This window comes from Tachyglossus aculeatus, chromosome 3, assembly GCF_015852505.1.
Source record: "Tachyglossus aculeatus isolate mTacAcu1 chromosome 3, mTacAcu1.pri, whole genome shotgun sequence".
NCBI classification, from domain to species: Eukaryota; Metazoa; Chordata; class Mammalia; order Monotremata; family Tachyglossidae; genus Tachyglossus; species Tachyglossus aculeatus.
In genome coordinates, this window is record NC_052068.1 from 89,185,446 (window position 1) to 89,203,266 (window position 17,821).

At 44.8% G+C, this 17,821-nt stretch overlaps 1 protein-coding gene across 1 annotated transcript in view; it reads right to left on the bottom strand.

Moving 5' to 3' along the window:
• Positions 1-2,430: 2,430 nt before the first annotated feature.
• Positions 2,431-17,821, bottom strand: part of KATNAL2 (katanin catalytic subunit A1 like 2) — a 44,391-nt gene continuing 29,000 nt past the window's right edge. The window contains exons 12-15 of the mRNA XM_038744109.1: positions 17,520-17,630; positions 4,545-4,707; positions 3,164-3,266; positions 2,431-2,697 (exon numbers count right to left, since the gene is read on the bottom strand). Coding sequence (XP_038600037.1) covers positions 2,558-2,697; positions 3,164-3,266; positions 4,545-4,707; positions 17,520-17,630 — 517 coding nt within the window. The 3' untranslated portion in view covers positions 2,431-2,557. The remainder of the gene's footprint in view (positions 2,698-3,163; positions 3,267-4,544; positions 4,708-17,519; positions 17,631-17,821) is intronic.

A 17,821-nucleotide genomic window follows, 5' to 3' on the forward strand; every position in this document is an offset into this window, starting at 1 on the left:
GTTTGTTTTCAAAAAAGAAGGAAGCATTAGCTTGTTTGCCACCTTGAAGTGGGGCAGGGAGGTGGGGAGAAGGGTCCTGGTACTCTGCGTTATGCGTATTAGGATTGGACACTGCTCAAGATTCCTTCCTATAAAGGGAGGGACATGGATAGAAATGAGATTCTGGTTGGAGGTGAGCAGATTGGAAGGGTGACACTGAAGCCATTCCAATAGGTGGCAGCTGGTGAGAGCTTTTTGACTGCAGTCAGAGGGACTTTTTTCATTCATTCAATCGTATTTATTGAGCGCTTCCTGTGTGCAGAGCACTGTACTAAGCGCTTGGGAAGTCCAAGTTGGCAACATATAGAGACGGTCCCTACCCAACAGTGGGCTCACAGCCTAGAAGGGGGAGACAGAGAACAAAACAAAACATATTAAAATAAATAGAATAAATATGTACAAATAGAGTAATAAATACATACAAACATATATACAGGTGCTGCGGGGAAGGGAAGGAGGTAAGATGGGGGCTCAGTCTGGGAAGACCTCCTGGAGGAGGTGAGCTCTCAGTAGGGCCTTGAAGGGAGGAAGAGAACTAGCTTAAGGGAAGAACTCTCTAAGGGGATTGTGAGCCCTCCGAATATATGGCTAAGGAAGAAGACTAAAACCTTTGCCGGAGACTTCAGAGGAGAGATATCGGGTATTCGAATGTGATGATTTAGGTATAATCCTGCTAGGAGCTGGCGGCTAGGGGACCACTAGAGATCCCTTCCAGCCCTGATATTCTATGATGGGTATTTGTGGCTGGGGCCCAAATGGATGCTGGGGATCTCAAAGGTAACAGGGTAATTTCATTGTAAACTCTAGACTGTAAACTCCCTCTAGACTGTAAGCTCATTGTGGGAAGGTAATGTGTCTACCAACTTTGTTGTATTGTTGGATGGTACTCTCCCCCGTGCCTAGGACAGTGCTCTGCACACAATAATACAGTTGATTGATTGTGCATCTAGATAGCCCTACAGGGTTGGAGGGAGGAATCATGGCTGGCGTATTGATTCTGTGGACTTTGTATCAGTTTGTGGGTTTAAATCAATATACCACCTCTATACCTACTTCCTTTTTCCTTAATTTGGTTGCTCATGTACTTACAATACCTACTGTAATTTAAATAAAAGCAAATAGTTAAGGACCTAATTTTGAGTATCTTTACATTATTGCCTTCTAAATATCTCTGGGGTACTCGGGGACTTGGGTGAACTGTTCTAGTTCCTGCCAAAGGAAATACTGAGGGCCAGTCCCTTAAAGCCGGGCTGTGCAGCTGTGATTTTAGATTTGCCTGTTACTGAATGGGGTAGCACCATTCCAAAGTAATTTGGGGCCAAACGGTACTTTTAACAAAACTGGATCCCAACTAAGTCAGTTCATTGTCATTAACTGAGCCAATAGGGATTGAGAAATTAAAAAAGTTGAAAGCTGAAGAAGCCTGCATCAAAAATGAGCAACAGCAGACAGGATGGAGAGTAAATGCTTGGAAGTCGGAGGGAGAGGACATGGAGGTGAGAGGGGAGGTGTCAGTTGAGGGAAGACCTTAAACCCATGAACAGGAGTCTTTGAATGATGGTGGTTGGGTCGGGGGTGGTTCTTGGAACCTTTTCATTGTTTTAAGCAGACAAGTGACAAAGTTATTCTTAAAGGGGTTATGTGGAGCCTTTGGGTGGGACAGAATGGAAGCGAGAGAGGCTGAGACAGTAATCCTGCTGAGAGTTGGTTAAAATAGAGCTGGGACTGCCAGAATGAAAAGAAAGGGTGGATATAAAAGAAAAATATCCTAAAGGAAGAAATGGAAGAACATGGACGTGAAGGTGAGAGGAGTCTGAAGACTCCTTGGTCACGAGGCTAATGATACTTCTGAGAGTGATGGAGCACTTGTGGGTGGAGGGAAGATCAGCTTTTTTGGGCAATTACTATATTTTTGGGAGGTGGTGGGACATCTAAGTGTAACTGTGGCTCTCCATGATCTGGTGATCAAGTTAAATACAGGATAAACAACATGACTAAAGCACAGAGCTGGCAACAGGTGCCCTGACCTGTGTTAAAATGCTGAATTTCACTCAAAGGGAATGAATGACCTTTTTGTTGGTGCCTTAGTTGTGCAGGGTCAAACTGGGTATCAGGCTGTCAGTCACAAAAGCCAGCTGTTCTTCTACAGGGTAGGGTGTTGTGGCAGGTAAACACCCCCGCCCCCCCCGCCCCTTTCTATTTCCTGGTTTCCTGGACCCTCTTTTTCCTCAAAACAATAAAAGGATCCCAAATGCAAAGTGAAGAATTTGGAAGACAATATCATTTTGTGCCAAGAAACTAAAGCTTTCCATCGCATTGATTGACCACACATGCTCGGTCAACTGAATACTATAGTATCTTGCAATTTATTAGGGAAAATTAAAAGTTCATCTCAGAGGTATCACAGGGAAATTCAAGTTTTCTAAAGCAAAAATAAATTCCGCCCCCCCAAATAAATTACGGTTTTACTCTATCCAAGGCTCCACTGCTCTCCTTAGCTGGATGGTCAGAAGCTATTTCAGACTGATTCAAATTCTCTCTGCCAGGCTGTGTATTTCTGAGTTAAATTCTTGGCGGAAGGTTTGGTGTGAGCTATCACATCCAGAAAGTCGGCTGTAGTCACCGTGTCCAGCTGGATTGCGGGTAAATCACCGCCAGCTACATTTAAAAAAAAAAAAAAATCGACCTGCCGTTGATCAATGCTTTTGCAAGGCTAATAGACGTTCTCTCAAGACAATGCATAATGCAGCACACCTAATGGTTAATGCAACGGGGTAGAGCTGGAAACAAAATCCTTAATGTGAGATTGAACAGGCTGGAGAGGGACCCCTGAAATCCAAACCGAGGAATGTATCTTTATCAACATATTATTGCATTTTTATGTAGCGCCTTAAATGGACCTAGCCCAGCAAATAGAGTGTTCCAAAGACATCAGAGCCCCGTGCCCCGAGGGATTCTAGTCTAAAGGCACAAATGATCCAAGACCAAGCAGCTAAAGGGATGAGCCTGAAATATGTTGCCAGTAGGAAAGCTCTTTCCGTGGGTGGAGGGCCGGCCCCACCAGCTGTCCAAATCTGGACCACTAAACTAAACCAAAGAAGCTTGTTTCGAAAGTCCAAATTACCTGAATGATGCTTTTCGAGGGCGTTGAAGATTTTCCTCACAGGCCGCATGGCTGCTTCTTTGCAGACCAGCTTAATATCGGAGCCGGAGTAGCCTTCTGTCTCCTAGGGCAAGCACAGGACAATACATTTAGCTGGGCAATCAGATCACCCTTGTTTGGAGCCAATTAGGCCTCAGTGTTAACTCCACTACTTAGATTTTTCTACTCAAAAGGCCCCTTTCCCTGCCCCGTCCTCTAGACTGAAAGCTCGTTACGGGCAGGGAATGTGTCTGCTAGTTCCGTGGCACCGTACTCTCCCAAGCGCTTCGTACGGTGCTCTGCACAGAGTAAGCACTCAATAAATACCACTGATTTGATTGACTGATGATGCTTTGGTAGAGAAGTTCTATTTCAAGCATTATACAGGCAGAGAAAATGGGGGTTTTGCCAAAGAGAAAAACACTCTAGGAGAAGGATGTTGCTGTATTCTGTACCACCCGTCCTTGTGTAAAATGAGGAAAATCTAAGCTGTTGAGATCGAAGTAGGAGCCAATTAAGCGGGCAAGTCATGTCCTTAGCACAACTCAATCTATGTTATTTACTGATCACTTACTGGGTGGCAAAGCACTGTGCTAAGCGCTTGGAAGGGTACAACAGAGTTGGTAGTTCCCTTTTGACAAGGAGCTTACAATCTAGAGGCTACATGAATGTGAACAGAAATCAGAGATGGAGACTTCTAGGCTGCCTTATCCATCCCCCTGCTACTACATTCATCATCATCATCATCATCATCAATCGTATTTATTGAGCGCTTACTGTGTGCAGAGCACTGTACTAAGCGCTTGGGAAGTACAAGTTGGCAACATATAGAGACAGTCCCTACCCAATAGTGGGCTCACAGTCTTATTCCCTCATATTTATTGAGCGCTTACTGTGCACAGAGCACTGTACTAAGCGCTTGGGAGGGTACAATTCGGCAATAAACAGACACATTCCTGCCTACAGCGAGCTTCCACTCACCTACAGAGCTTCCACTGCCCCCTTAGGATTTGCCCAGGCTTACACTCCTTTAGAGGTCACGGGTTCTAATCCCCACTTGTCTGCTGTGTGACCTCGGGCAAGTCATTTAACTTCTCTGTGTCTCAGTTCCCTCATCTGTAAAATGGGGATGAAGACTCTGACCCCATGTGGGACAACCTGATTACTTTATATCTACCCCAGGGCTTAGAACAGTACTTGTCACATAGTAAGGGCTTCGCAAATACCACCACTATTATTATTATTATAATACTTGACCAGTGGTGACCAAAGCGTGACCTTACGCAAAATAACCTGGGAGCATGCTGGCATCTGGGGTTCCCAGGGCTACGGTCACCCCGGTACCGTGAGGTGTGCGGTTCACCTGGCCAAGCAAGGGATACTCCAGCTCCGTCCGGAGCTCCACTCCTCGGCTGTTGCTCAGCGGGGGCAGCCAGTGTCGGATCATCGCCTGCCTGGCCTCTTGGTTTGGGAGATCCACCAGAATCCTCTTTTCCAGGCGCCGCAACATTGCATAATCTAACTCCCTGAAACAGCAGAAAAGGCAGCAGAAGAGGTGCCCTGAATTGAAGAATGCTCAGACAACACGACGATCCTAGACAGAAAGCTTGTTTTGGGCCGGATGTGTGTCTACCAACTCTGTTATGTTGGAATAATAACAATGGTACACGTTAAGCGCTTACTATGTGCCAAGCATTGTTCTAAGCGCTGGGGTAGATACAAGTTAATCAGGTTGGAACCAGTCCCTGTCCCACATGGGGCTCACAGTCTTCATCCCCATTTTGCAGATGAGGGAACTGAGGGCCAGAGAAGTGAAGTGACTTGCCCAAGGTGACACAGCCGACAAATCATCATCATCATCATCAATCGTATTTATTGAGCGCTTACTGTGTGCAGAGCACTGTACTAAGCGCTTGGGAAGTACAAATTGGCAACATATAGAGACAGTCCCTACCCAACAGTGGGCTCACAGTCTAAAAGGGGGAGACGGAGAACAAAACCAAACATACTAACAAAATAAAATAAATAGAATAGATATGTACAAGTAAAATAAGTAAATAGAGTAATAAATATGTACAGACATATATACATATATACAGGTGCTGTGGGGAAAGGAAGGAGGTAAGATGGGGGGATGGAGAGGGGGATGAGGGGGAGAGGAAGGAAGGGGCTCAGTCTGGGAAGGCCTCCTGGAGGAGGTGAGCTCTCAGTAGGGCCTTGGTCCTTCCAACACCCAGGCCCGTGCTCTTATCCACTAAACCACGATTGTACTCTCCCAAGCGCTCAATACAATGGTCTGCACACAGTACACAATAAATATGATTGCTTGATTGATAAATACGATTGATTGATTGATTGATTGACTGCAGGAACGTGCTTCCCGCTTTTACAGTTATTGAACAGCCCAGCCAGAGTGGTTCGACAGCGACAATCAAACACTGTGGAGTGGGAATCTGGTCATGTCCTAGGAACGAGGCAAAAGCCAAGAAAGGAAATTAAAAAAATAAATAAATAAGGAGGTATGCTGAACTGTTTTCAACAGGAAAAAAAGAACATCTTGTCATTCCACTTATGGTCACAAATTCAAATATAGACACTTCGTCGGGAATGTTCACCGTTACACTAGCATGCCAATTAGAACAACGCTCTAGTGGTCTGCTGTACCTCCCAAAGGGTACAGGTAAGGATGCATTTCAAATTGGTTTTCTTCAACACAACAGTGTTGTCACAATGGTCTGTGTATCAACGTGGCTTTCTGCATATACATGCCTGCTTCCCTGCTGTCAGTTTTTAGATTTCAAACTGAGGGAGAGGACCTTGTGTTTAATTTGGATTGAATTCAGCCTGGTCCAGCATCCTGCAGGAAGGGAGGGGATGGGAAAGGAGGGAGAAGAGGATTAAATGAATGTAATTTGGTAAGAACGATGAGGGTAACTCCTGTGAGCCGTCAGAACCGTGACAAATGAATCCTCTGTCATTACGGAAGGGTCTTTTTCTCACCTATGTTAGCATAACCATCTTTACCCAATGCATTCAGGGATTTCTGCCTTCTTCTGAAGCCAAAGGTTAGGAAGTTAGCAAGAGTGCCCTCTCTATCTTTCAACTCCAGCCTGGGTTACTTATGGGGAGAAAGAGCTCCAGTGGAAATTAAAATAGGATGTTAGCCAGAGGTCTAAAGTCTGTTCTCAGACAATAATAATAATAATGATTGTGGGATTTGTTAAGCACTTATTGTGTCCCAGGCACTGTACTAAGCGCTGGGGTGGACACAAGTAAATCGGGTGGCACAAAAGTCCATGTTCCACATCTTAATCCCCATTTTACAGATGAGGTAACTGAGGTCCAGAGAAGTTTAGTGATTCGTCCAAGGGCATACACAGCAGACAAATGGCATTCTACTTGTAGCATTCTCATTCTGAATGTGTCAAACTACTCTGAAAATAAAAAGTCAGGCAGCCGGCACAGTCCATCAAACCCAAGAAAGGGACGGACGGGGCACTTTAAAAACGATGCCTTTCTTTGTTGAATCATCCACATCATTCCTCCCACTTTGATCTTGGATTGCACGGGCTAACCGGACACCTGGTTATTAAAACAAAGCAGTACAGTTGGCACTGGACACGACTACATCAATCATTCCCCAAGCTACTGGACAAAGTCAGCACCATAACTTAAGGATCACTTTGTCCTTCCATGGTATTTTTTTTAGGTCTTAATTTGCTTGCTTAATTTCAGAGAAGACTTTTTTCCACCAACCAGAAATTTCTAAAATAATAATCTTATCAGGGCTTTGTGGGGATACTGAGCAGGAAAGGGTGAACCATGGGCAGTTTCCAGCAAACACCTCTTTCTAAGTGGGAGAAGAAACTGTTCACGCTTGCTCATTTACTTGACTACAAATTCATCTTGTTTCTTAAAGGGTCTGAGATGCCTCCTGGATGCATCAAGTGGGAATATTCAGGACCTAAAATCCATCTGTTCTGGTCTCTCCAGCCAAGCAATGACTTCCATAAATAGGGCACCGTTAGTGAACAGAATTCCCCGATGTTAAGATGCATTCCAGCTCTACATCCTCGTGGGTCTAGCTAGAGTCAGGTCTTAGCCTTTCCTAGTGGATAGAGCACAGGCCTAGGAGTCAGAAGGACCTGGGTTCTAATCCCGGCTCTGCCACTTGTCTGCTGTGTGACCTTGGGTGAGTCACTTCACTTCTCTGGGCCACGGTTACCTCATCTGTAAAATGGGGATGAAGACTGTGAGGCCCCATATGGGACAGGGACTTTGTGCGACCTGATTTACTTGTATTTCATTCATTCAATTTATTGAGTGCTTGTGTGCAAAGCGCTTACTCCACCCCAGCACTCAGTAAGTGCTTAACAGATCCCACAATTATTATAATTACTGTCTGAGAACAGACTTTAGACCTTTGGCTAACATCCTATTTTAATTTCCACTGGAGCTTTCTCCCCATAAGTAACACAGGCTGTAGTTGAAAGATAGAGAGGGTACTTTTGCTAACTTCCTAACCTTGGGCGTCAGAAGAAGGCAGAAATCCCTGAATGCACTGGGTAAAGATGGTTATGCTAACAAAGGTGAGAAAAAGATCCTTCCATAATGCCTATATTGATCAGCTAATGCCCTAAAGTAGGAGATTTACCTCAAATCTGCTTGTGCCCTCAAAACAAACGGAATTCTCTGAAACAAAGGAAATTCTCTGGCACCTCTGCTTGATGAATGCACTTTTAATGCCATCAATAAGAATACAGTCAAGAAAGGAGGGAAACATAGGAGGAAAGCAAGACACTACAGAATTATTCTTTATTTTGGTACACTAAAATCAACCAAGGAAATATTCCCTTCACCAATTTCTCACTCATCTCAGAGATTTGCCAATCTAATCTGCTAATTTCCCATTCATCCTCTTGCTGGGACTTGGCCTAGGCCTCCCTAGCCCCCTAAAATGCTACCATCACTTCTCCATAAAGAAATTAAGAGCAGGTGGAATGTGACAATTATCAGTCAACCAATCAATAGTATTTATTGAGCATTTATTGCTTGCAGAGCACTCAAGGGTTTGACAGAGTACAATAGAGTTGGTAGGTAAAATCCCTGCCTTTAGGAGTTTACAATCTAGTAGATTGTAGACTGTAAAGTCTTCCTGGTTCAGGGTCTCCTCTACCAACTCTGTTGTATTGTACTTTTCCAAGCACTACAATACAATGCTCTGCTATTGTTGATTAATGGATCCATTTACAATTATCCTGTACTTACCCCATCACTTAGCACATTGTAAATGCTTAGTCAATCCTCAGTCAACCACATTTATTGAGCGTTTACTATGTGCAGGCACCGTACTAAGCCCCTGAGAGAGTACAGTATAATAAACAGACACATTCCCTGCCCACAAGGAGGTTTACTTTTAGACTGTGAGCCCACTGTTGGGTAGGGACTGTCTCTATATGTTGCCAACTTGTAATTCCCAAGTGCTTAGTACAGTGCTCTGCACACAGTAAGCGCTCAATAAATACGATTGATTGATTGATTGATTGATTACTAACTATAACAGGTCGGAACCCTGGATAGGGGACAGCTACCATTTTATCTCAAGAAAATGCAAGCCAAATCACATCTCACCTCCTTCAAAACTCTACTTCAATCCTACCAGGTGGCAAGAGCACGGCTTTGGAGGCAGAAGATGTGGGTCTAATCTCGCCTCCGCCACTTGTCTGCTGTATGACTTTGGGCAAGTCGCTTAACTTCTCAGTGCCTCAGTTACCTCATCTGTAAAATGGGGATTAAGACTTTGAGCCCCATGCGGGACAGGTACTGCATCCAACCTGATTAGCTTGTATCTACCCCAGTACTTAGACAGTGCTTGGGACATAGTAAGTGCTTATCAAATGCCATAATAATTATTATTATCATTACCTCCTACATGAAGCCTTCCCTAACCAATTCACGACTCTGGTGTCAAACAAGAATAAACTGATGTATGTCTATCAGTTGGTCTCTTGAGTCTAGCACTATAGATGTCTGCCAGTGACCTTAGGCAAGTCACTTAACAGCTCTGCGCTTCAGTTCCCTCATCTATATGGGGACCGTCTCTATATGTTGCCAACTTGTACTTCCCAAGTGCTTAGTACAGTTCTCTGCACACAGTAAGCGCTCAATAAATGATTGAATGAATGAATACAATATAAATTATTTATATTGATGTCTGTAGACTGTAAATTCCTCGTGGGTAGGGAACGTGTCTACCAACTTTATTGTATTGTACTCTCCCAAGCGCTTAGTACAGTGCACTGCACACGGTAAACATTCAATAAAATGACTGAGGATCCGTGAAATGGGGATTCTAGCCCATCGTTGGGCAGGGGTTCATTCATTCATTCAGTCGTATTTATTGAGCGCTTACTGTGTGCAGAGCACTGTACTAAGTGCTTGGGAAGTACAAGGTTTTTTTTTGGTATTTGTTAAGCGCTTACTATGTGCAAAGCACTGTTCTAAGCGCTGGGGGGAATACAAGGAGATGAGGTTGTCCCATGTGGGGCTCACAGTCTTAATCCCCATTTTACAGATGAGGGAACTGAGGCAAAGAGAAGTGAAGTGACTTGCCCAAGGTTATACAGCAGACATGTGGGGGAGGCGGGACTCGAACCCATGACCTGTGACTCCCAAGCCCGCACTCTTTCCACTGAGCCATGCTGCTTCTCTAGTTGAGAAGCAGTTGAGACAAATTGAGACAATCCAATAGAGGTGGGTTGTCTCTGTTGCTGAATTGTACTTTCCAAGTGCTTAGTACACTGCTCTGTATACAGCAAGTGCTCAATAAATATAATTGAATGAATGAAGGATTGATTCAATACCTGCTCTCCCTCCTACTTAATCATGCGAGACCCGATTATCTTGCACCTACTCCAGCGCTCAGTACAGTTCTTGACACATAGCGAGTACTCAACAAATACCACAGTTACTATTATCATTATTATAGTTTTCGCTGCATATTTGTGTGGCCTTCTCCCTTACACTACTGATTGCTGTCCTCCTTGAGGATACGGGTCTTGTTTTAATCTCTTGTGATTCCCCTCGCTGCCCAGAACAGCGAACTGCAAAAAGCAGGCAGTGAATAAATACTATGGCTCCTGCAGCCCATGTCCTTCGATTTTCCTGGAAGAAGTCTAAAGGATCTTCTTGCAACGGGGGTTCAGGCCTTGGAGTCTCTCAAGGCTCCATTTGCAATTCTGTCTCAAATCCCTAGCTCCACTTTCTGCCCCCAGGGTTGTGCATTAAGCTCTTGGATTCCACAATCCAAAAGCCTTAGAGATTTCTCTTGGGATTCTCTATTGGAATAAAAAGCGGCAGGAGTATTTCTATAGCTTGTTTACCTGGAAGAGGTTGCTGAGTATGAAAGCAGATGACTTCAGCTTTGCAAATAAATATGAAATAAATACCACCCCACACATGTTTTTTTCACCGGCCTCTTCTCTCCCAAGGGGATCCCCACAGAGTAAAAATAAAGGAGATTATTCTTCACTAATAGCCCATCAAAAATCACTTTTCCCTGCAGGCTAAGTACAACCCTGTTTAGCATCTTGTAGATGTCATGTGACTGTCACACCAAATTACCAAGTGAGTGTTACCAAAGAGAAGTGCTGGTCTGTTAGACTTCACAAGTTTCTGGCCCAAGAAGTGTTAATAATAATAATAATAATGGCATTTATTAAGCGCTGACTATGTGCAAAACACTGTACTAAGCGCTGGCGAGGTTACAAGAAGATCAGGTTGTCCCACGGGGGGGCTCACAGTCTTAATCCTCATTTTACAGATGAGGGAACTGAGGCACAGAGAAGTTAAGTGACTTACCCAAAGTCACACAGCTGACAATTGGCAGAGCCGGGGTTTGAACCCATGACCCCTGACTCCAAAGCCCGTGCTCTTTCCACTGAGCCACGCTGCTTCTCAAGTGTCCCGTTAATAAGTGGATATTTCAGTGGTGGTGGCGGATAACTGACCATCGTTTGGCTTTATCGGGCTCTTGCTATCCAGCCTCTTCCCAATATTCCCTCGGGCGGAATGAGCTGGATAAGGTGATTTTGGAAAGGAAGGGCTTTCATCAATATTCAAAGGAGTCAACAGTACTTTCCCCACTACCGATGGAGTGAAGCAACCTTGCATAATAGCTCCCGTTTGATCCAATTTACTTTCTGCAGCCGTGCTTGAGGATTCAATAATAAACCTGGAAACCAGGCTGCTGGAAGACCCTTGCACCTCCATAGATCTGGAGTTTCGTCTAAAGCCCCCCGAGAGTTTTCAGGAGCTGCCGTGTGCTCTGGAAGTGTCTGCCCAGGGAGGAGACACCCAAGTAGATGGATCAGGCCTGCTTGGTGGAGGTAATGTCCCACTGGGGGATGACAATCTATCTGAAGCAATTCTGGAGCAGGGAATCCTAAGTTTTAGACCCAGGGCTGGGAAAGGGGGAGAGAGAGGAAGCCTCTGGCTCCTGGGTGTTTCTGGAAAATGGGGTCCCAGAGGTGTGATCCCCGCTTCCTTGGACAGTCCTTAGGTGGTTTGAGTAGTATCGATCGTATTTATTGAGCACTTACTGTGTGCAGAGCACTGTACTAAGCCCTTGGGAGAGTACAATATAATAATAATTACGGTATTTGTTAAGCACTTACTCTAGCCAAGCACTGTACTAAGCACTGCGGTGGATACAAGGAAACTGGGTTGGACTCAGTCCCTATCCCACATAGGGCTCACAGTCTCAAACTCCATTTTACAGATTAGGTAACTGAAACACAGATAAGTGAAGCGACTTGTCCGAGGTCACACAGCAGACAAGAGGCAGAGGCAGAATTAGAACCCATGACCTTCTGGCTCCCAAGCCCGAGCTGTATCCACCAAGCCAATTTGCTTCTCTGCTATATAACAATATAGTGGACACATTCTCTGCCCACAAGACCTTATGGTCTAGAAAGGGAGACAGGTATTAATATAAATGAATAAATTACGGAAATAAGAACAGAATATGAAGAAACCGATTGGTTTCCCATTAGTAAGGGTGTAAGACAAGGATGTATCTTATCGCCTTATGTGTTCATCCTTTATGCCGAATACATAATGAGAGAAGCCAGATTGGATGAACAGGAGTAAAGACTGGAGGAAGGAATATAAACAACCTTTGTTATGCGGATACTACCTGACTAGCAGAAAGTGAAGGAGAATTGAAGGGCTTATTATTAAAAGTAAAGGAGCAGAGCAAAAAGATGGGCCTGCATTTGAATGTCAAGAAAACATGGATCATGACAAGTGGCAGTTGTATACAACACATTTATAGCAGATGGAGGGAAGATTGAAATAGTTGACAATTTTTCTCTCCTGGGATCCATAATCAATAATAAAGGAACTAGTAGTCAAGAAATATTCCAAAGATTAATGTTAGGAAGATTTGCTATGAAAAGCCTGGAAAAAATCATGAAATGCGCTGATGTAACAATTGCCACAAATATATAAATTGTCAGTTCTATGGTGTTTCTAGTGACAATGTATAGATCTGAATGCTGGACAGTGGGCACATGGGACAGGAATTGTGTCCAACTCGATTTGATTTTATCCACTCCAGCCCTTCATTCAATGCCTGGCACATAGTAAGCTCTTAACAAATACCATTATTACTATTATTGTTATTATTATATTAGCCAGTGAAGTAGCAGCTATTAGCCAGGCATAAGCCAATTTTGGCTTGAGGTGACTTGTGTGGTAAAGGAGAAGTAGTATGGCCTAGGAAAAGCAGTGTGGCCTAGCAGATAGAGCATGGGCCTGGGACTCAGAAGGACCTGGGTTCTAATCCCAGCTCTGCCGCTTGTCTGCTGGGTGACCTTGGGCAAGTCACTTTGCTTTTTTGTGCCTCAGTTACCTCATCTGTAAAATGGGGATTAAGAATGTGAGCCCCATGGACTGTGTCCAACCTTGTATCTATTCCAGTGCTTACTACCGTGTAGTAAGTGCTTAACAAATGCCATAAAAAAAAAGAAAGCTGAGCTAGGGATGGATTGGGTTGGATTGCACTGAGGTAGGGTGGGGAGGTGGATGAAGCAGGGCAGCACAGCCCTCAGGAACGGCTCCTAAACTGGGTTGTTTTTGGTGGTCTGCAAGGACCCAGGCACCAGCAGGGGATCACAATAATAATGTTGGCATTTGTTAAGCGCTTACTATGTACATCTTACCTCCTTCCCTTCCCCACAGCACCTGTATATATGTATATATGTTTGTACATATTTGTTACTCTATTTATTTATTTATTTTACTTGTACATATCTATTCTATTTATTTTATTCTGTTAGTATGTTTGGTTTCATTCTCTGTCTCCCCCTTTTAGACTGTGAGCCCACTGTTGGGTAGGGACTGTCTCTATATGTTGCCAACTTGTACTTCCCAAGCGCTTAGTACAGTGCTCTGCACACAGTAAGCGCTCAATAAATACGATTGATGATGCAAAGCACTGTACAAAGTGATCAGGTTGTCCCACGTGGGGCTCACAGTCTTAATCCCCATTTTACAGATGAGGTAACTGAGGCTCAGAGAAGTTAAGTGACTTGCCCAAGGTCACACAGCAGACATGTGGCGGAGCCAGGATTCAAACCAGTCCCAGCAGTCCAACCAGAAAGCTGCCAAGGGGCAGCTCCTCCTTCCCCTCTAGTCCGTAAACTCCTTGAGGGGGGATTGGGTCCAACAACTCTACTGTGCTGTACTTTTCCACGTGCTGACAGTTGGCTTGGCTTAGGCCACTCTCGGCCCCAGATTTTTGGTCTATGCAGAGTCAGTCAGTCAGTCAATCACTCGTGTTTATTGAGTGCTTACTGTGTACACAGCACTGTACTAAGCGCTTGGGAGAGCACGATACGACAGTAATTATTAATAGTGATGGCATTTGTTAAGCGCTTACTATGTGCAAAGCACTGTTCTAGGCGCTGGGAAGGATACAGTGTTGTCCCAAGGGGGGCTTACAGTCTTAATCCCCATTTTACAGATGAGAGAACTGAGGCACAGAGAAGTGAAGTGACTCGCCCAAGGTCGCACGGCTGACAATTGGTGGAGCTGGGATTTGAACTCACGATCTCTGACACCCAAGCCCATGCTCTTTCCATTGAGCCATGCTGCTTCCCCTGCCCACAAAGAGCTTGCAGTCTAGAGGTCTTCTGCGCAGCCCGGGAGGCCAAGGTGATGGCCTAGAACAGTGTTAGACATCTTCCACTGCTCAACAGAATATTGCTGCTGAATTCAGACCCCAGAATTCAGACTCCGGGCATCTGCCAGGAAGGAAGTTCACAGATTGGTCTTTCAACCCCAAGTGAATACACCTGGTTGGGAACAGCTTCCCCCAGAACCTTCTCATCAGAAAGATCCCCAGATAACCAAGAATTCAGAGGGAGACACTGCCTTGGGGGCACTTCAAGTCAGCCCTTATGGATCACATCCCCTGGGTTCAGAGATGGAGGCCCCTGAGGATTCCACAATTCAGAAGAAGAAGGGGTGGGTCTCCCCTAGCTAGGCTACAACCACATTATCACTCTGGTGAAATGATCTTTCGAACAGACCTCAAGATAGTGTGACCTAGTAGATAGAGGATGGGCTTGGAATTCAGAAGGACCTGGGTTCTATTCCCCCTCTGCTACTTGTCTGCTGTGTGGCCTTGGGCAAGTCACTTCACTTCTCTGGGCCTCAGCTACCTCAGCTTGTAAAATGGGTATTAAGACTGTGAACCCCATGTGGGACAGACTGTGTCTAACCCGATTTGCTTGTATCCACCCCAGTGCTTAGTACAGTGCCTGTCACATAGTAAGCACTTAACAAATGCCACAGTTTCCCTCTTGAGGAAGAACACCTTACCACAATGCTTTCTTCCAACTTTCTTCTTTTTCATTTGGAATTATTTGCCCGAGGCTTAACTTTCCCCAGGGATAACTTGGGAGCGGACCTACTATTGGCCACAAGAAGTCAAGGAGGGGCTGGGTCAATTTGGACTTGAGTCATACCTTGGTTTCATCACCCATCAGCAGCCTGTTAAGTAGACATCCAAAGATAGGATTTGCCTTAATGGCTCAGTTAAGTATCCCATCTCCCTCTGGACCCCTCTCTATGGGTTTATGAACACTCAACAATTAAGGTGGGTCAAATTAGCCCTAATGGTGCATGTTTAACATGTCTTACGTGGCTTTCACCTTAAATAATACTGAAGATGCGACGTTTATTACTGAGGGTGTTGGGCGATTTGTTTCATCTTGCTGCTTATTTAAACACGAAATCGCATGATGAGTTGGCATTTCTCTGTTCCTGGCCAACCTGTGAGCCCTAAAGAGGCCAGGCTCTTGGAAGGCCAAAGGCAGGGAGGCTGCACCTATTGGCGAGAAGGGAAGAAGCTGGCTCTCCCAAGAGGTAAATGGATTTATGTGGGCAAACGGGGTCCCAGTTAGCCACTTAGAGGGGGCCAGAGGAGCCAACAATTGATTCTGAGGATGGAGCAAACTTGAGGTTGGAGCATCGAAGGGGCGAGCCTTATGGGGATGAAGAGAAGGAGACAGGGAGGGAAAGAGTGAAGAAGAAAAGAAGTGGGCCAAGTAGGAAGCAGAAAGGAAAAGGGAAAGGGGGGAGAGGGAGGGGAGAAAGATGTAGGTAAAACTGCCCCGGCCTGATCCTGGTGAGAACCTGAGAAGCATCCTCTTTATCCTCCCAATTCCCCTCTTAGCTCATCTGCTGGGGCAGGCTGAAGAATTCTCTTGTGCCCACATCCAGGGCCCCTAGGGTTGAGCCTCCCTCTTTTTTTGCCCAATACGCTGTCTGCCTGAGGCACCATGATGCTTGTTAATGGTTGCAGCGGCCAGGTGGCTGGGCACCAGACAGAGGGCATACCCCAAGGGCACCGAGAAAGGGGATCTCTCAGCCCTTCAGACACCAGGCAGGGAGGGAGAGAGCAGCGCCAGCACTTTGCACTTATGAGGACAATGGGAGCCTCACAGGTCCCCAGGCTGGGCTGAGGCTGCAACTTGATGACAGTGGCAAGAAGTAGAGCCGCCACCTTGGTTCCATCTCCTGCCTTTTTCCAATTCCAAGAGGTGGGTGGACTACCTTTGACTATCCTTCCTGCTCAACAAGAAGCATGGCCCATTAGAAAGAGAACAGGCCTGGGAGTCCAAGTATCTGGGTTCTAATTCCAGCCCTGCCGATTGCTTGCTGTATGACCTTGGGTAAGTCACTTCACTTCTCTGTGCCTCAGCTCTCCCTCCCTCCTACTTAGACTGTGACAGGGATTATGTACAAACTAATTTACTTGTATCTACCTCTATACTTAGTGTTTGACGCACAGTAAACGCTTAACAAATACCATAAAAAAAAGCTGTGGGGGCAAAGCAAATGGCAGAGTCCCCATATAACCAAGTCTACGGGGCCCATCACCCCCAATCGCCCTCAGGAACTGAAGCCTCAATGGCCTCCATGTGCCTTGGAAAACGTCCTTCAGAGAATTTATAACTAACCCAAATGAGTCCAATTATTTCCCCAAAGTAAGCAAAGTACTCATCACATTCACTTAAAGGCAAAATCCATAATTATTTGTCTTGAGACCATCTATGGTAACTTACTCTTTTTTGCTTTACTCCTAAAGGATGAGTTCTTTTTCTAGAAGGTCTTAAGTAGTTTAAATAATTACTGCTAATACTGCTTTAAAGGAGGGAATAAACTCCATCTTAGTTTTCCGTGTCAGTTTACATGCTTTTATGAATAATGAAAGCTCATGTATTTAGAAGACCTGCATTTTATGTACAGAAAGCATCCTGAATTTGCATGAGAGGGATACATTTCTAGTATAAAGTTTTAGAAAAGTACAAGCAAACATCTGGTTATTGAGAAGAATTGAGTTCCAAATGGAGACGATTCATTCTTTGGTTTACTTCGCTCGTATTACGGAGGAGAGTCTTAGCTTGCTGAAAGTTCCATTTTAAAACCCATAAAATCCCAATGGTCTTATTTTTAGAGTAATTTTTGAGCTTCGGAAATCTTTAAGCACCTTACCGTTCTATATCTATCAAACATAGCTTAGCTTAAACATAGTAAGTAACTTGGCTTTAAATGCCAATGGTCCATATGCTCTCTCGATTGAGGATTATTCTTCTGCGGCCCAGATAGAAACGACTGCAGAATTTAAAAAGTAAAAAAGCTCCAAATTAATCTTCAAATGCTTTGACCAAATATCAAGGCTTTTCCTGCCATCATCTCAATAAAATCTTTATCTGTGCTAAGAGGCTCGCGCAAATGTGTTCAAAAACATCCTCTCCAGATCTCTTACCAGGGCAGATTGGAAGCTGCTAAAACAAACACCAGATCCTCAGACCGGGCCAAGCCGTCCATCTGCACCAGTAATTCCGTTTTCATCCGCCGACTGCCTTCGTGTTCTCCCCTACCAAGATGCAGAGAGAAGTGTTTGCCAATATCTGGCATACAAACCTGCGTCTTCCCCGCAGTGACATTCCCAGCCCCGGGGCCCTGATCACAGCCCAGTCCACTGGTGGAAAAGCGAGACTCAGCTCCATTAATAGCCAGGTGTCAGGACATGTTTCTTGTCTTTTTTTTTTTTTAATGGTATTTGTA